At 57.1% G+C, this 18,925-nt stretch overlaps 1 protein-coding gene across 1 annotated transcript in view; it reads right to left on the reverse strand.

The window, feature by feature from the left end:
• CACNG4 (calcium voltage-gated channel auxiliary subunit gamma 4) overlaps nucleotides 1–15,752 on the reverse strand; it is a gene marked incomplete at both ends in the record, with an annotated part of 50,900 nt that extends 35,148 nt beyond the window's left edge. Inside the window, one exon of the mRNA XM_081109751.1 lies at nucleotides 15,533–15,752. Coding sequence (XP_080965877.1) covers nucleotides 15,533–15,752 — 220 coding nt within the window. The remainder of the gene's footprint in view (nucleotides 1–15,532) is intronic.
• Between the last annotated feature and the right edge of the window lie 3,173 nt (nucleotides 15,753–18,925).

An 18,925-nucleotide genomic window follows, 5' to 3' on the forward strand; every position in this document is an offset into this window, starting at 1 on the left:
TCTTTCCTCTCCAGGCTGCATGAGTCAGACCCGGGCCCTGCATCCTGCGAGGTTCTGGTCACGACGCCGTGCCCACCTCCTCCGAGAAGCCTGCCGAGCCAGCCGGGCCCACCTCCTGTGCCTGGCAACCACTGGGCTGCACCTGTGGGCCTGGGTCTCTCGCCACATCTGACCTCCCTCCCCGACCAGCATCAGCCGCCTGCACTATGTTCTCTGGGTTCCCCGGGCCATAGTTCCAGGACACTGAGTCACCCACAGCCTCCCCTCAGGGAAACTGAGGCTGCCTCTCTTCCCTGCTGTGCAGCAGGCAGAGGACGGTGTTTCCCGTGGGGCCGGGCTAGCAGCCAGAGACCCGGGCGCAATGCTGGCCTGTGCCCCAGGCCGATAAGCCTGCCTCAGTCTCCCCACGTCCCACAGGGTAGCCGTGCTATGTGGTAAGGATGAAAGGAACTACCCAAAGCGCCTGCACTTAACCATTTTTCAGAAGCTGCGGCTGCCGCGGTCAAGGCTTCAGCACAGCTCGGTGCTGAAGAGGATGGATCCGGAGCTAGACGGCCTGGGTTTGAACCCTGACGTCACCCCTTGTTCCTTGGCCCCTCTGTACCTCGGTTCCCTCATCCACACAATGGAAGTAATGCCAACCGATCTCATAGGGTGGCTGAGAAGGAAGGGAATCAACATAGAAAGTGCCTGGGGCAGGTCCTGGCACAGAGCAAAAGCCAGGTGGGTGTTGGCTCTTCCTCTCTCTCCAGCAGTGCCCACCTCTGATGAGTGGGAGGGTCTCCTTGGGGTCTCTGAGCCCCAGCACCTCTCTGACTGCTTTTTTTTGCACCAGCAGACACCCCACCAAGGCTTGTGGGTCAAAAACCAGAATGCGACCAGGTTTAAAAACACCCACCCAGAGACCAGGTAAATTTCCTCTCTGATCCTGGGAGCTGGGGAGCTGGGGGAGAATACAAACACCGCTTCCAAGAAAATGAAGGGCTTTCAAGGGCTGGAGCCGAGTGCTTTGTTTTCGGCTCCAGGAAAGACTGAACAAGAAGGAACAGGAGCCGCCATCAGAGACACAGCAATTTCGACGAGAACCAAGGAACAGCTTTCTAGTCCAAGTTCTCTGGGTCCCCCGGGGTCTTGGACATCTCAGCGCAGGGCTGCTGGACTCGGGACCTCACTGCCGGCCTCTCTCTGCGTCCCCTGGCGCTTTTATCTCTTTCTAAGTTTGTTTTTAATTAGTTTCGGGTGTACAACATAGTGAGGCCACATTTATATAACCTCACAAAGTGATCAAAAGCTATTTGCACGTGGCATAACTGTTAAGGGCTTAATATCCGAAAACTATGTGACGTATAGTCTTTAGTCTTAACTCAGACGGCCGCTAACAGCTGAAAGCAGCATTCATGAGCACGTGGCAACAGGACCCACGGAAGCTAAGACCTTGGCATCAACTGGCATTTGAAGGGTCAACGACTCATCGACACAAAGAGCAAGGGATCCTCAGAGTGGCCCAGGCACAGTGGAAATTGCCTTTCCTCCAGTGTCACCACGCAAAGATTTCTTTCTACAGAATTTACACAGCTGGAATTGGCAGTGCACACATTTCAAGACAGAAGAACCCTTTCCTTAAAAGCGTTTGAAGATTTTTGGGGTGCAACGAAGCATGCTTAAACAAGCCACAGGGAGATCTTTCAGGGAAAATACAAAGCAAGCATCTTCTGTTCATACTTCGTCGGGTTCATATTTTAAGAAACCTGGGCCAGTCTGGCTGCGGCAGAAAAATTCCCCCAAAGGGACATTTCCTGACGCAGCTTTTATGTTAAGTGCTTAGTTTTACATATGTGATCAAAGTTGGTAAGGCCATCTATCTAGGTCTTCCTTTTCTTTATGCTCACTTCTGTGGTCAGTTGGGGCACTTTTATGATATGAGATGGATTTCCAGGAATGAAAACCCAGTGTGTAAACTGTGCTTCCGGGAAATAAAGACTCAACGGTGGATGGCTGGCGAAGGAATCAATTTGGTTATAAGTCAGGGTGGCCGATAATAAAACTCTGACAAAAGGTGGCTGGGCATGATGCCAGGGAGTGTGTTCCTGGATGCGTTTAAGAATAAAGAGAAGCCAAAACCGGTTTGGCTCAGTGGATAGAGCGTCGGCCTGCGGACTGAAAGGTCCCAGGTTCGGATCCGGTCAGGGGCATGTACCTGGGTTGCGGGCACATCCCCAGTGGGAGATGTGCAGGAGGCGGCTGATCGATGTCTCTCTCTCATCGATGTTTCTAACTCTCTATCTCTCTCCCTTCCTCTCTGTAAAAAATCAATAAAATATATTAAAAAAAAAAAAGAATAAAGGGAAGATCCCTGGCCAGTGTGGCTCAGTTGGCTGAGCGCCTTCCCATGCACGGAGAGGTCACGGTTCGAGTCCGGTCAGAGCACCTGCCTGGGCTGTGGGCTCCATCCCCAGTAGGGGGCGTGCAGAGGCAGCCGATGGATGCTCTCCTTCATGGTGCTCTCTCTCTCCCTCTCTCTTCTTCTCTCAATAAAATCAATAAAAACATTTTTAAAAAAGGATAAAGGGAAGAAGCACCATCAATGCTAAATGAATATATACACCCATTCACCTGGCTGAGGACAGACTGGCCTGTTACATTTAAACATCAGGCTTATATCTTTTCTTCCTCAGCAGAACAGAAGATCTGAAAAAGACAGAGGGAGATCCACTAAACCACGCAGAGTTCCCATGACCACGTTGGGACGTTCTGGTGCACTTCCTTCCAATGCCTTTCCCAGCATCACAGAGCAGCCCCGCCACTTCCCCATCTGCTCTGTGCCAGGCGCCCTTTCGGAGGTTCCACATCTGTGGGTTTCTGATGCACTCAATTTGCTATTTAATAGAATTTTCCCCGTGTTTAATAACCCTTCTAATAATCACAGAGTTAAAATAATACATTTTTATCTAGTCAATGCGTCAAGAACTTTCAAAAGGCTGCCTGGAACAGGAAGGACAGGGCTTGTGTGACTTAACTATGGCAGATAGCAAAGGCCAAGAGGAGAAGTAATTAGAAAGAAAGAAAGAGGGAAGAGAGGGAGGGGAGCAAGGTTGGGGGATGGGAAAGAAAGGATTTGGCTTCCAGAGGATGCTGGGAATGGGGCCCACTAGTTGGCCAGGTGGGTGTGGTGACAGTAGGGACAGGGGGAGTGGACCCTTGGGACACATCAAAAGAGCCACTGAGTGGGGAGAGTATCTGAGGAGTGTGCAGGTGGGGGACAGGGGAGGGGCCAGCGGGCCACTCCCCGAAAGACTGAACCCCAAGGCCGTGGCCACGGGCCATCAGTGGCCACCACGGTGGAAGAAGGGAGACCCTCCTAACGGTCAGGCAAACGGGGGACTCTCCGCCCACCAGGCATCTGGCCTTGCCTCCCTTGCAGGAATGAATCCGTGGGCAGAAAGACAACAAACGCTATTTTTCATGCGAGAGGAGCTGGTCATCAGGGAAAATCAGAGCCCCTTTGTATGACATGCCAAACTGCTGAAGCGAGGAAACGTCTCGGGCGAGGGCTCAGATGCGAGCCGGGAACAGCGCGCTCGCCCTGGGGAGCCCGGGCCGTCAATGTGGGCTTGTTATCGGCTTTTCAGAGCGGGAGCAGGAAGCGAGTGTGGGGCGTCCTCCCCACAAGTGCAGGGCTAAGATGAGCTGGTGACATGGCCTTGGCCAGACGGGCCAGCCCCTGGAAGGGAGCCTAGATGTCCTGAAATGTCCTCGGGTGTCTGGGGATCCATCCTCTTTTCTTTGCTGTGGGTTGGTCTGGGGGCCGGGGGCTGGCCAAGGGCTCCCTTCCTCCGAGATCCACCCTCACGCTGGACCCCCTTCCCTCCCGTTGCCCTGTGTGCTGGGCATTCCTGTTAGCAAATGAGAACAGCTCACCCGATTCCAGCCCCAGGCTAAGCACAGGCCTACCTCATCTCGGCTCCTGCCAGCCAGTCAGCACAGGTGTTGCTAACATCCCCATTTTGCAGAGAAAGCAACTGAGGCTCGAAGGAGATGAAATGACTGGCTGAGGGGCCGCAGCTAGTGGGAGGGAGAGGCTGGATTCAAACCCTGAGTCACTCCGGGATCTGGACCCTCCGCTAACACGTCCTCTCCAAGACGCTGCTCCCAATAGCCGCTGTGTATTTCGAATCCGTGGGAGGCAGAGGTAAATGGAGCCCTGAGAGTGTTTTCCATGTGGACCTCCTGAGGACCCTGAGACAGGCCTTGTTGGAGCCCCCACGAGGAGGCCCTGCCATCCAGGCCTGTTCGGATGCTCTCCACATCCTAGGCTGCATTCTGCTGCCCATCTTTCCCCTGTGGGACCCAGCGAGTAAGTTGCCCAAGGGTTCTCTCTACCCAACAGTGCCCAGCAGGTGCCCCATAAATGCTTAACAATGACAGAGTTGTAAGGAACACCGCTCTCCAGGCAGCCCCCGGCTCTGTGGGGCGTTTGCAGTGAGCCTTGGGGGAAAAAATGAGACGTGAGACCTGCAGGTGTCTGTCATGATGCCCATTTTACAGATGAGAAAACAGGCTCGGAGAAACTAAGGACTTTGCCCAAGGCCACAGAGCTCATACAGGATCCAGCAGGATTCAAGCGCAGATCTCTCTGACCACCCTGCCCCCAGCACCTGTCCTACGGACCAGCACACGGACGTGGTTCAGGTATCACCTCCCCTGACTCGCTCCTAGACAGTGACTCCTGGCGGGAGAGGTCAGGGAGGTAGGGGAATGAGCCTGACACTATCACAAGTGGGACTGGTCCTATTGAAGGGTGCCGTGATCTGACTTACGTTTTTATAGATCCTCCTGGCTATGACTGAAAGGCTAGATGGGGGTTGGAGGACAGAAGAGAGAGCAGGGACATCTGAGGCTACCGCCAGCGTGCGGTGTCAGGGCGAAAAGAGACCAAGCCAGCAGTGTGTCCAAGAAAATGAGGCTCCAGCCCTGTCCCCTCCGCGGTGCCTCTGTGGGAGCCACTGTGCTTTTCACGGCACTTTCCCAAGAATCATCTCATTGAATTTTCACACCCCCATGGGCGGGGTGGAGGACACAGAGATAAAAGGAGGACAGAGAGAGAGGGAGGATGGAGGGAGGGAGGAGAGACGGATTGGGGGGGCGGGGGGACGGACAGGTATCGTTTGCCAACCTGACAGCCAAGCAAACAGAGGCTCTAAGCAGTTCAGGGATAAACAGGTGGTTGTCCAGATGGTTAGTGGCAGAATCAGGACCAGGCCACAGTCTCCTGACTCCCACCCCGGCCCCTTGACCTCCTTTACCACAGCCCGTGTTCCTGGAGGCCACAGCTGCAGCCTCAGTGCCTGCCAGGGAATGGGATGCGGGGACGGGCGTCCTGGGGGGCTGCCATCACCGCCCCAGGCGCTGCCTCTGAGCTGCACCCTGTAATTGACAGCCCTCAGGTTCTGGTTTTATGGTTCACAGAAGCCACTCTGAGCGGTGCGGCCTCTGAGAGGTGTTGCCACTGGCCCGACATCCCTGGGGAGGCACAGCTTCTCCATTCCCAGGCCCCGGGGACCAAGGAGCTGACCCGGGGCCTCACTCAGCTCAAGCTGCCAAGGTTGGGCCATTGAATTCTTCGGGAAAACTTCCACGTTTCAGGAAACATGGAAATGGGGAGGAGGTAACACCTGAATATATACAGGGTGCCAAGCACCACGAGGGTTATTTGTGTGTGTTTTTTCCTAGAACCTTTAAACAATCCCAGGGGTTAATTCGATGATGCTTCTGTTTTACAACGAGGGTAACTGGAGTTCAGAGAGGGCAGGTAATTTGTCTAAAGACACACAGCTGACAAGGGGCAGAGTCTGGACTCAACCCCAGGTCTGTGTGACTTCAGTGCTGGTGTCTGAGGCCGCTGCTTCCATGTGGACGAATGGGGGGTGGAAAGCGCGAGCTGGGACAGCATCCAGCCCCCGCCTGTCTCCTCAGGGAGAGTAGGTGACAGAGGCTGACGGCACGTTAGCCAGGGAGTCTAAGCATTTTTAGTGACTCGCTTCTCTCCCAGGCTCTGGAGCTGGGCTGGAGTCAAGAAACTCCCCTGGGCCTTTCCCCACTCAGAGAGGGGGCCATGGCGGGGAGGAGAGAGCCACGAACAGCATTTGTTGAACACCGATGGGCTTGGCAAGGTAGGAGGCACAGGAGGGTCAGCCCCCCCCCCCGCCCCCAGTTAAAACCCAAAGCCCTTACAAATTCCAGCTCTGTGAAGCCCCCTGTGGCTGGAGGACCAGGGCTCCAGGAGCCCGAGGAAGGAGCTGGGGTTGACTTTATGGAGGAGGTGGCCTGAAGGAAGTGTAGGGGGTAGGTGGATGTGGGTGTGATGGAGGGATGGAGGGGGGAGCCAAAACAAGCAGAGGACTCTTCAGACCCAAGCACTGCTCTGGCTCCAGGACCCCAACAGTGGGGCCCTCTGGCCCCTTCCTGGCTCTAGCAGTGGGAGGGGCGGAGGAGGAGGCCCAAAGCCACGGCCAAGCATGGCTCAGTGTGAAGTCACACCCTGACCTCCTTGACCCAGCAGAGAGCCTGGGGTCTTTGCAAAGACCCTGGAACTTCACTGAGGGGGGCAGGGTGTCCTCTGGACCCCAGTCCTGTGCGGACCCAGCAGAGACATCCAGAATGCCTGGAAATACAAAGGAGCAAGAATGTCTAGCCCCTGCCCCATGGCTGCCAGGTGATGGATGACCTTCCGGGCCTCCCTCACAGCCCCTGTGCGCTGGAGGTTGGCAGCTAAGTTCCTCCTCTGGCTGCCGGCCCACACCCAGGAGCCTGGCGGGATAGAGAGGCCAGGGCACCTACTCTGTAGGTGTGTGCTGGGTACTTTCACATCTATAGCCTCATTATCCCATTTTTCAGACATGTGAGCAACAACTCAGAGAGGTTAAGTAACCTGCTCGAAGCCACACAGCGACCTGGCAAAACTGGGATCTTCTCTCCCCCGAACTTGGCCTCTTTCCTCTACCCCTTGCTGCCTTTCAATAAAGTCTATTTTAATGTGACAGGAGACTGTCTGGTGTGTACAGAGTCACGAATACATTTCTTCCAGGCTTCTGTGTCAGAAAGAGCTGGGCTTCTCTTGAGCTCCAGTTTCCTTTTATTACGCGGACACTGCAACTCTGACCTGTGGCCATGTTCCTCTCTCTGTCCCCGCCCCGGGAAGCCCAGAGACACATCGGTGGCCCACCGCTGGCAACTGAGCCAGCCTTTTGTGTACTAACCGGACTCAACCGTCTTAGTTGCCTAATTTTATTTTAACTTCCGTCCCAGTCCCTCACCTATTACAGTACTTACTTTGTCCCTTCCTTCCTTCTTTCCGTTTTTGGTTGGAGACAAAAAGAACAAACAGAGGAAAGCCATGTGATGTGCTTTTCACAGCTTGGAAAAGATTTTTCATATGAAGAAATTGATACGTTAGGAAAAAAGGCCCTTGGTCTGGTACCAGGTCCTGACTTACAGTTCAGAAAAGATGGTCTTGTATGGCACTTCCCAGAGCGCCAGGAGGCGGGCTCCGGGGGAGATCCAGGCAGGTCCTGCCTGGCCCGTCCCTGGGGGGTAGAACCGGTCTGTTCTCTTTCTGGAGCTGTTCCCTGGAGCGCCAGCCCGTGCACAGGCACACACTCATGGGAGACGGCCCTTGTTGGAGGACAGCGCTGCTTCGCAGAGTGTGTGTTTGCAGTGAACTGTGAGGGGGGTGCCGAGCTGCGGCACAGAAAGGCCCCCAGGGAGTGAGTTCCTTGCCTCTCTGCATTTCTTGCTTCTTACCCTGTGCTATGGCGGCTGCTTCTGGCCCAACCTTCACTCAGGTGCCGGCCCCAGGGGAGGCTGTGCAGACAGAGCCCTATCCAGGCAGCCCCCACACCCGCTTCTGCTACCGGCTCCGTTTACCTACGAGCTGTGTGACCTTGGGTAAGTCCCTCCACCTCTCTGGTCTTCAGTCCCTTTTGCTTGCAGAGCGTGAGGATGGGGCCACATCAGTAATTTGCATCCCCAGTGTGGACACATGCTGGGCTGTCACAGGCAGGGGGAGCTGGGTCACCTGCAACTCATTACTCCTTTTTTTTTTAACTTAAGAATAATTTTTCCCAATTACAGTTGACATTCGATATTATTTTATATTACTTTCAGGTGAACAGCGCCGTGTTTAGCCAAACCTATATACTCTATAAAGTAATCCCCTGATATTTCAAGTAGCCACCTGGCACCATACATAGCTGTTACAATATTACTGACTGCATTTGCTGTGCTGTACGTCTCCATGACTGTTTTGTAACTGCCAACGTGTACTTTCCAATCCCTTCACCTGTTTCATCCCGCTCCCCTCCCCTCAGGCAACCGCCAGCAGAAGTCATTACTCTTAGGAAAGGAATGGAACGGGCACCATCTATGACTCCCGCCACCTAAAGCTGGGTCACCCCCTTAGGAGAGAGGCTCCCCCAACTTGCACTCCATGTGTTTTCTAGAAGGAGAGAGAAACGAGTGGCATTCCTACCAGCTGCCAGGCACCGGCTCGGCCCCTGTCCCCACCTAAATGATGCTTTCCTCAGAGCAGTGGTTCCCCATGGGGGGCAAGTACGCTCCCCCAACCCCAGGGGACGTTTAACGAAGTCTGGAGGTATTCTGGTGGTCACAACGTGGTGGGCTGAAGGGGGATGCTACTGGCTGCTGGAGGAGAGGAGCCGGGTGTGCTGCCACGCCTCCCACACACGCAGGCAGCCCCACGCAAAGGATGCTCTGCCCAGGCGCGGCCAGGGCCGAGGGGACACGCTGCCCTGCCCTGAGGGACAGGTGACTCTGAGCCTACGTGCTTGGGTCTATTCCGAGTTATCGCGATTCTCCGGAGTTAGGCTGTGCGGTACTTTCCGGCACTACCTGGCTGTGGGGGTGTTGGGGAGTAGTGTCAAAATCTGGGGTCCCTCATGGGTACACTCTTGATTTCCTTTCCCAACCCTGCTCCTCCATCTTCCCAATTTGGGCATTGACACCTCTAACCCACCAGCTGCCCAAATCCAGGCAGTCACCCCTGATTCGTCACCCCCTCCTCCCGCCCTTCCCTCTTCCTCTCCATCTCTGCTGCTGCCGCGTGGCCCTGGGGCCCCAGTCTAGTCACTTGCAACCGTGTCCAGACCCATTCCCTGGTGGCCTCCTTTGCTTCCCAGAATCTTCTCCACATGCAGCCACACAATATTCCAAAAGCATAAATCAGATCCCTTCATTCCCCTGCCCTAAAGGCCCCCTAAGCTTTTTACAGGATCCCACATAAAATAAAGCAGGCTCCGGCCCCTGCCCCCCAAGCCTCTGCCCCACCCCCACGCAGGGAGGAGCCTTGCCCCACCCTCCTCCTGGTCACGCTCCTCCCTCCTCACCAGCTTCTCTCCTCCTGGGGCCTTGGCTTTCCTTCCTGGAAGGTCTTCGCCAGCCCTTCTCTGACAGTTCTTGCCTGTCCCCTCTGCTGACAGCATCCCTCCCAGCCTCCGTCAGCACAGCCCCTGCTGTTTTCATCACAGCGCTCATTAGTACCTGGAAGTGCCAGCTACCTCATTAGAATGCCAGCTCCAGGGGAGCAGGGACCGGCTCTGTCCATCCACCACCGAGACTCAGAGCCTCCCAGGTCCCACACAGAGCAGTGCTCAGTGAGCATGCGTTGAATGAATGAATGCATGTGTGAATGAATGAACAGAAGGATCCCTGGCAGGTAGGTGACTGTCTTAGCAGAAAAAAGGGTGGGAGACGTTGAACTAAGTAACCTCAAAGGCTCTTCCAGTTGGAGAAACCGCTCCCTGTTTCTATGAGCCTGCCACAAGGCTGCTGTGAACCTGGCTCTACTGGAAGCTGAGGGTGGGACGCTCCCTGGGGCTTATGTACCAGGAAGTCCAAGGTAGGAGGAATGTTCCAGAGTATCCGGACGAGGAAGCAGAGGCCCACCAGGCTCTCTTCCACAGCCCCACTCGGGCTATCCTGCTCCTTGCCCCCCCTCACCTTTGAACCCTGGATCTGATGACCCAAGGCGTCCCCTGCTCTGAACTTCCATGACTCTGTCCTGAAACACCCAGGATCGTGGCTTTCTGAGGAGACGCACACAGGATGCTTCTGTTAAAGAACTGCCAGTTTCCTATTGAAACTTTCTGAAGCCTTAGACACGGGGCTCCTCCAAAGCCAGCTCTGTGGTGGGGCCATTAAGTCAGATCCCAGGCTGGGGTCCACCATGATCCCCAGCTTCTCCTCAGTCAGGAGGCTCCAGTTAAAGGGAGCTAGTATTTTATCATGAGACAGGAGAAAAGAGTGAAGAACAGAGGAAGGTGAAGAGACAGCGCAGGGCATTAGGGAAGGTAGGCACAAGAGGGGACTGCCAGGGCCCCTCCCCGGATGACTAGAGAGTGAGCACCAGTTATAAAGCAGGAACAATCCGTAGGTGAACACTCTAATCCCAATAGTGCTGGAGGTGGGCTTTTGGGAGGTGACTCAGTGTGGATGAAGGGTGGGGTCCTCATGATGGGCTTAGTGCCCTTATATGAAGAGACCGCGTGAACACAGCGAAAAGGCGGCAGTCTGCAAGCCAGGAAGAGAGCCCTCACCAGGAACCCAAATGGCTGGCACCTTGATCTTGGACTCCCATCCTTACAGAACTGTGAGAAATAAATGTCTGCCCGACCGGCATGGCTCAGTGGTTGAGCATCGACCTATGAACCGGGAGGTCACGGTTCAATTCCCTGAACCCTGTCAGACCACATGCCCAGGTTGCAGGCTCCCACCTCAGTGTGGGGCGTGCAGGAGGCAGCCAATCAATGATTCTCATCATTGATGTTTCTCTCTCTCCCTCTCCCTTCCTCTCTGAAATCAATAAAAAGATATTTAAAGAAAGAAAGAAAGAAATGTCTGCTGTGTAAGCCACTGAATCTATCATATTTTGCTATGGCAGCCCGAGCTGACTATTCCAACACCCTTCCCAAATCTGGGCAATTAAAAAAGAAAAAAAAAGAAAAAAGGGCACCCCCTGGCCGGTGGAAGCCTGGCCTGTCTGCTCATGCGCAGCCCAGCCGAGACCAGGACAGCAGAAGGCATCCTGCTCTCCGCAGCTGTGGCCACCCTGAGCCTAGTTTCTACACCTGTAAAAGGCAGATAATTAACATCTACCTCGAGGTGTTGTTGACAATTACACCAACTAATGTAAGTCCTGCAGGAGTTCTTCAATGCCTGAAGGCTGTTAGTATTAACACCAGAGGGCAGAGGAGGGCCGGGCGGGGGTGACTGGCTGGGCTGGCGGGAAGGGGGCCTGTGCCGGCTGCTGTCAAGCCCTGGGGCCCGATTGACAGGCTGTCGTGTGTTATTGCAAGAGAAAATGAAAGCAAACACACACAGGAATGGTTCCCAGCCCAGTGCCTGGCCTGGGGCAGGTGGAGAAAGGATGTCATTTGGATCTAAACCTCTCTGAATGGTGTGATGTGGGGAGCATGGCTTAAGGCAGAGCTTCCCAGCTGACCTGCTGTGAGAGGCTTCCCGGTGCTGGGGTGCTGGGGTGCTGGAGCAGTGAGCTCTCCTCCTCCTCTGAGCACCTGGAAGGACTGGGAAGAGGGGCCGGAGCCCTGGGTAGTCATGGATGTCTGCCCTCTCCCTCCCCGGCCCCAGGGAGCAGGATTAATCTTCTCTTGTTCTCTGTGTGCCATGGTGTGAATGAAGTGTGGGGACGCTGGTGTGAGAGATGCTGCCCAGGTAGGAAGGTGAGCGTGATTGGGGCAACGGACCCTGTCACTCTCAGGGTCCAGAATCTTTCCACACCTTCCCAGGCTAGTGCCCAGACCGGAGCTGGCACAGCAGGCACAGGGCTCACCCCTGGCACCAAGGCTGCCATTTTAAGGCTCAGACAGAGCGAGAGGCGGGGCGCTGCCGAGGCTGTACTTTGCCAGGACTGTTTATTCAGGGGCCAGAGCTCTCCTGATGGCCGCACAGGGACAGGGTCCCTCGTGGCCGCTGCGGAGCTAACAGTGGGCATGCGGGCTTTGACATGAGCGGCTGTCGTCTGGGCCCCGAGTCTCCTGGTCCTCTCCTTGTTTTCACAGGTCTCCTGTCCCCACACACAGCAATGGCTCCGAAATGCTAGTTGACATTCTATCTACAGCTTGCCTAATTCCAAATGCAGGAGAGATTGGACAAATGTTGGCTGGCGATTCCGGTGATTGAAAAGTCTGCAAAGATTTATTACTCTTTTCCAATGTCCTCAGACTTGGGCTGAGTGTCACCAAAGATACAAAGAAAGAATAAATAGGGGTTGTGGGGAGGGAAGGCGCAGGTGGCCGATTATGGTTGGGACAAGCTAGTCCAGAACACGGTGGGAGGAGGGAGAGAGGGAGGAAGGGGGGGGGGAGGGAGAGAGAAAGAGGGAGCGAGAGAGCGAGAGAGTGCGAGCATTATGCAATATCTGTGTATCACTTGTACTTTCTCACTTCTAAATGCCTTCCTTCCTGGATAGTCAGGTACTTTGTTCCATGTGCTGCATTTTAACCGCATCCCAGAAGTTGTCGGGAAGGGGCAGGAAGACATGGTGGGAAGAGCCCTATAGTGAGTCAAACCTGGCCCTGCAGCCTCCTTCCTGGGGGCCTCTGGGTAAGTGCCTTACCCTCTCTGAGCCTGCTTCCTGCCTGCAGATGGGGTGAAGACAGCGCCCTCTCAGGACCCCTGTGATCATGCCATGCGGGAACCTGCACAAGGCTCTGGCACAGGAGTATTCTGACACTTGTCCAATAGAAGGGCAGAGGGGAAGACCGGGTTTTGGGGTGGAGGGGGGGAAGGTGTCAGAAAGAGGCTGTGGGATGCGAGCCCTGCGGGGGGAGGGGGCTCAGGGCGGCACCCAGGGGCCCTTCTGCAGGCAGCCCTGCCAAACTGCATGGCTGCTTCACATACACTGAGAGCTGGGCTCTCCTGGGCTGGCAACATCATTGATGGGGAACCACCCGGAAACTGAATCCGCTGTTTGTGAGCTGCCAGCGAACCCTTCAGAGTCCCGCCATCACAACCGGCGCTTTGTTAGCTGCCCGCTGCAGTATTTCTCCCGTTTCCGCCCAGAGGTTGGATCTCTCTCTCTTTTTCCCCATGTCATGCTTTGGGGCACTTTGTTAGAGAACAGGTGGAGATAATGCAGTTTATACACAAAAACCAATACTGAGGTGCTGGAGCCCGACCCCCCCACCCCCCACTCCCCCAGGAAGTGGCCTGGGGTTAATGTGCTGTCTGCAGCTCAGCCCAGACACTCGCTGGCAGGTGGTGGAATTGTAGATGTCAGATTCACCCCTGTTGGGCTCTGCCATGTGCTGTGATGAGATAAGCTGGCGGTTTCCACACAGGTTGGGGGACGGTCAAGAGGATTCTAGTCAAGACAAGAAATTCTGAACCAGCTTTCCCAGACCTGGGTTGGTCCAAGGAAGCTCTGGCCCTGGGAGGTGGCCTGGCTTGGCCTTGGAACCCCAGGCCTCATGGGGACGGCTGAGGCCCTGGTGAAGGCCCCCGACGGCAGTCCCCCACCCTCCCTCTGCCAGCTGCCCGGAGCTTGGGGCTTTCTTGATGAACACATCCATCCTAATTAGGACGAGGAATTAATAAAGGAGGCATTGGAGCCGCTGTGCAGAGACCCGGCTTGCTGGCGTGGAGCAGCTCCAACTTCCACAGGGAAACTGGAAGCTCTGTCTGGGTGGTGACAGTAGCATGACTTACGGTGCCACATGGACAGCGCCCCGTGCAGCCTGTGAGGCGGGCTCTGCAGCCCCTGCTCTGTGTCTAACTCAGGTGCCATGGCAGGGAGTGACGTGGGTACGTCCTCCACATGAGGGGAGTAGGTGTTCGTGATCTGAGCAACTGCACACCCAAAATGACGTTTTTCAAAAGGCAGGAGGAGGGTGTGATCGTGCCCCCCCCCTTCCTTTGTGCAGCTGTGTTTCCCAAACTATTGATTGCACAGTCACCCCTGGCATTAAGCTGCAAACTGCAAAGGGCAAAGCAGCCTAGTTTGGGAGTGGATGTGGGGGGCGGAGGTGGGCAGGATTCCAGGTCTAGGAGGTCCTAGATTCTAGGAGGAGAGAAAGGAGACAAGTTGGGCCTCACCGAGCTACCCAGCTCCACAGAGCCTCTTTATAGATGACTCCAAACGCGGCCAGAAAAGGGCCATCTTTTTAAGAGCTCCTTCCCAACTTCCACCGAGATCCAACCCCGCCGCACTGTTTGCAGGGGAGGCTAGGTGTGGGGGAGAATTTCCCCCGAAAAACAAAGGGGCGGAGTTAACACGCGGGAAAGGTGACAGAAAAACGACAACGAAACTCTATCGAAAGATGGTTGGAAGGAACGCTCTGCCACTTCCCCCATCTCGTCTCCAGTGGGAAAGCCAAGCCCCAGAGGCAGACCCGTCCACACCTGCCTGGGGCCGAGGGCCCCTCCACAACCACCTGTAGCACGAGCTCCGCAGCTGGGCGGGCGGCACCGCGAGGCGCTGAGGTCCGGCGCACTTCGCCATTGGAGGCGTCCGGGCCTCCCCTCTCCGCCCCCACCCCCGACGCCCCCGGGGGGAGCGGCCCCCGCAGTCCCGGGGCACCCAATTCCGGCCCCTAGAGGCATTCCCACCTTACACCACCACTCGGCCTCTCGCGCCTCGGAGGTCAAGGCTCATCGCCTCTCCTGCCCTCTGATGGGCGGCCACGCCCCTCCCAGGCCGTTCCGGGTCCGCGGGTCGCCCCTGCGCGCCCCAGTTCTCTATCGAGGTCTCCCGCAGCCTCCTTGCCCAGGGACCACCACGGAGGGCTCGCTGCCTCAGTCAGGGGAGACTGGTGTCGCTCCCCTGCCCATCCCACCGAGCAGGTAGGAGCGGACGAATAGCCCCATGAAAGAAGAGGGGATGGAACAGGTTTCGGCGGCGTCAGGTTCGGGTAACCAGGGCTCCCCCAGACCCGCTGGGAGCCCTCACCGCTCGACCCGGGCCTGGAGCTGGATCTGAGCGGTCCTGGCGCTCCCCACCCCCGGCCGGCCCCGCCCCAGGATGACCAGTTCCCATAGCAATCGCAGAGACACTGGTTGCCAAGCAACCCCTCCCCCTCCGCCCTCCCCTCCTCTCGTGTCCGCTCCCCCCATCCCAGCCTCCTCCCGACCCCCCCAGCTAGCCTCCCCCTCCCCCGGGGACGTCGGCGCGGTCCCTTGGGATCGTTTTGGTGTCCGGCTGCGCGCGCGCGTGAGTTTCGGTGTGTTTCATTGTCTGTGTGCGAGGGGGTGTGCGTGTGCTAGTGGAGAGTTTGCGGGATCGGTGTGTTGGGGGGTCCCCAACCGGGAGGGACCCCAAGCTGGTACCCAGCTGGCCGCGAGGGGACCCGCCCGCTAGCTCCGGCTCCTTTGTGTCTCGCGCGGAGCCAGCCAGTGCCGCGCCCACCCCCTTCCTGGCCGGCGCCCCGGACAGGGGGTGGTGTGTGTTTGTGTGTGTGTGTATGTGTGTGTTGGGGATGGGGGTTGCCGGAGCCGGTCGTACCTTCGATGCAGCACACCCGCCACAGCCCCGAGTGGGTGAGGTCCCCGCGGGCGCGGCGGGGCGGGGGCCCGTCGTCCATGGTCAGGTTGCTGCCGTTGCAGATGTGCGCGCTGGAGTAGAGCCAGTAGTCGGTGCCGATGGCGATGGCCATGAGCGAGAAGGCGGCGAAGGCTCCGGCCGTGGTCAGCAGCAACTGCAGCCCGCGGTCGCATCGCACCATGGTGGGCGCCTCATAGTCCGCCGCCCGCCGGCCCGGCCCGCCGCGCCCGCCCGCCCTCTTTCCTCTGCGCGCCGCGCCGGGGGCGCCCGGGCTGGGGGGCCGAGGGCCGGGGGGCGGCGCCGCGCTCCGCGCTCCGACCCCGCGCCCCGGGCGTGCCTGTGCTCCGCAGCGCGGGGCTCAAACTCCGAGGCGCGGCGGCGAGTGAGGGCTGCACGGACCGCCGGACCCGCTGGCTGCGGCGTCCGGGGGCTCCTCCCTCTCGGCCCGCCCTCCCCGCTCGGCCCGCGCCTCCGCCCCGCGCCCTCCGCGCCTCCGCCCGCCGCCGCCACGCTCCGGGCCCGCGCCCCGCTCCTCTCGGCGCCGCCCCTCGGCCCCCACCTGGGTTCGCGCTGCCTGCTCTTCCCCCACCTGCGCCGGCCCGGGTTTTCTCTCCTTCCCGCCCCGCCCCGCCCTCGCGTGCGCTCTCTCCTCGCTCAGTCTCCCCGGGTTCATTCACAGTATTTGCGCGCAGGAAGCCGCGGCGCCGCTTCTCTGGGAGCACGGACGCAAACCACGTTTCCAGCTACCTCGCTCACCAACCCCGGACGCCCGCCGGTCCTTAGCCGGCCCTGGGGACCTTTAACGTACGGAGTGTGTGTGTGTGTGTGTCCCTCCTTTCCTCGCGCACGGATCAGTGCCTTCACTGGCGATGAGCGTAGAGGAGCGCGTGTGGAAGTGTTCAGGTCTGATTTCCAGAAACCCCAGACATCTGTCACAGCTGGGAGGCATTGCCAGCCCAGCCAGGCCGCTGCCACTCTGCTCCCGGACCCACGTGGCTCCGGTCTCCCGGGGCTCCTGGCGGGGCTAGGGAGCGCCCAGACTTTGGGATTGAGGCAGAAGGGAGGGGTCAGCCAGAGGTCCCCTGGGAAGAACTCCCTGCTTCATAGGGCGCTGGCGAGGCTGTGATTGAGGCGGAGTGCTCCCCCATGACCACAGTTCTGACGGCATGTTACTGTGAAGCCAGGAACACCTGGGTGGTACTGGCCTCCAACGTCCCAGCCCCTGAGCCGTTTCCCTCTTCTTTCCCAGCTCACTCTTCAGCGCCTTTATTTCCTTTTGCCTTTCGGTCTACTCGAGCTTAACTGGCTCTCCCTCCCCGCCTCCCCTTCATTGCCAGTCTCTGCCTCAAGCCCGGCTGGCTTCGCTTAATTGCCTTTGCTGCTGGCATGATCTCAACCTGGACACGCTCCCTTCCCCTCGGAGCCAGTTCAGGCTCCTCCTCCTTCGAAAGCCAGCTCCAAGCTCTCCTCCAGAGGCTCTGAGACCAGCCCCTGGAAGTCCAGCATGCCTTTCCTTCGGACCCCCTCCCCCGCAAAGCTCACGCTGGCATCCCTGATGGCTTTCCTGAGGGATTGGGCACCGAACCTCCACGCAAGTGGAAGAGGAATATGGAGCGCTGCTGTTCTTGCAAGATGCAGCTGAAATTTCGCCTCCTTTGTGGGACCTTCCCAGGCCCCACTACCCGGAGGAAAATCAGTGACCCCCGGCTGGAATTGCTGGTCTCTCAGCCACAAGATTGTGAGCCTTTCTCATATCTGACATATATGAGAAGGACTACTGATGAGTGAGACGTGTTTCTTGCCCCCTGGAAAATTACAGTCTGGTTTGGGGACATAAATAACGGGGAAAATTACAAGGACCAGACTGGCCGCATTAATTAGCATTCGTTGGCCTCCTCCTGCCTTTGGGATGTCTGTTCTGCTTCCTCAAAGTCTCAGAGGGCAGGAGTCATCACCTCTAAGTACCTCCACCCACCGCCGCCTGGTTCACCTGGTTGGGGTTCTGCACACAGCAGGCGCCCAGTGTGTGCCTGCAGGCATGCAGCAGGCGTGAGAGGGCTCGCTGTGGCTCAGAGCAGGCTACCCCTCTGTCCCTGATATCCACAGGGCAGATTCTGGGGTCTGTTCTCAGAAGCTCCCAGGAGGGTGCACCTCAAGCTTCCTTTTCTCTTTAGTTTTTTTTTTTCTTTCTCCTCCTCTTCCTTCTCTTGCCCTCCCCTTCCTTCTTCCTCTCCTCCTCCTCCTTCTTCAAGAAACAAATCATTGCTTCATATTAAATCTTAAACAGGTCTCCCAACAGTTAGCCTTGTAGGTAAAAGCTGGCATTGCTCTGGTCGAATGGGCAACCCAGAGTACCTGTCTCCCCCCGCCACCCCCCCCCCCACACACACACACATACCACCCCTGGCAGCCCCAAAAGCACCTCTGTGGATCCCAGGTCCCATGAAACTTGGTGTGAAAACCCCGACATCCTGAGACAGCTCCTGGGTCACCTGGAGATGACATGGGGTGATAGGGCCCTCCTCCAAGCAACAGATCCTCACGTTAATCCCAGGGAGACACCAGAAATCTTCATGCATCAGCCCTGTTAGCCACTCGCAAAGGAGCATATGTGAGAGTTGAGAGAGCAGTGGACTAGCAACCAAGACCGTCGCCATGTCATGCTGGCTCCAAGACTAACTGGCGGGGTGATCTTGGACAAGCCAGAACCACTTGGGAGCAAGACACTTCCCCCGTCCCCGCTTCAGAGTTGTTTTGAGGGTCAAATAAGTAGCCTTGCACAGTGCATACACTTTGTTGTGGAACGAGCAGTAAATGCTCCTTTTTCTACCTTCCCTTGGAGACAATGCGCCAGACACCGTAAGGGATGGCTGTTACCTTTTCTGTTAATCCTCACCACTCTCCCCCTTCCAACACCTGGACAGTCCGAGGCACAGAGAAGTCGAGTAACCTGCTCAATTCAATGCCTCCATCTGCAAGACCCCAGCTGATGACTTCCAGGCCAAACACGAACCCGCCTCTTGGTCGCGTCGACCGCAGTGTCATGATGACCCCTTAATTCAGGGGGTGGGGACTCCCGTGGGGGCCTGGTGGTTTGCCTTTCTTTCTGTGGACACCCCACTGGCACCCATGCTGAGTCCTGAGATTGTGAGGGTGCAGGCTGTGGAGTTAAATAAGGACCTGACCGCGGGTGAAGGGAGCTGGAGCAAACTCAGGACTGTCTGCGACCATTCATCATGCCTGGGTGAGCACAATTTAAATCTGGAAATTTCTGCTCAGCCGGATTAGAGAACTCTAAATGGCAGTATTTAGCTGCTGCCTGAGGTCCCTGGAGCTTCTCCCATGTGACATTTC

The sequence above is a fragment of the Myotis nattereri genome, assembly GCF_964212035.1.
Source record: "Myotis nattereri genome assembly, chromosome: 16".
In the NCBI taxonomy this organism is placed as follows: Eukaryota; Metazoa; Chordata; class Mammalia; order Chiroptera; family Vespertilionidae; genus Myotis; species Myotis nattereri.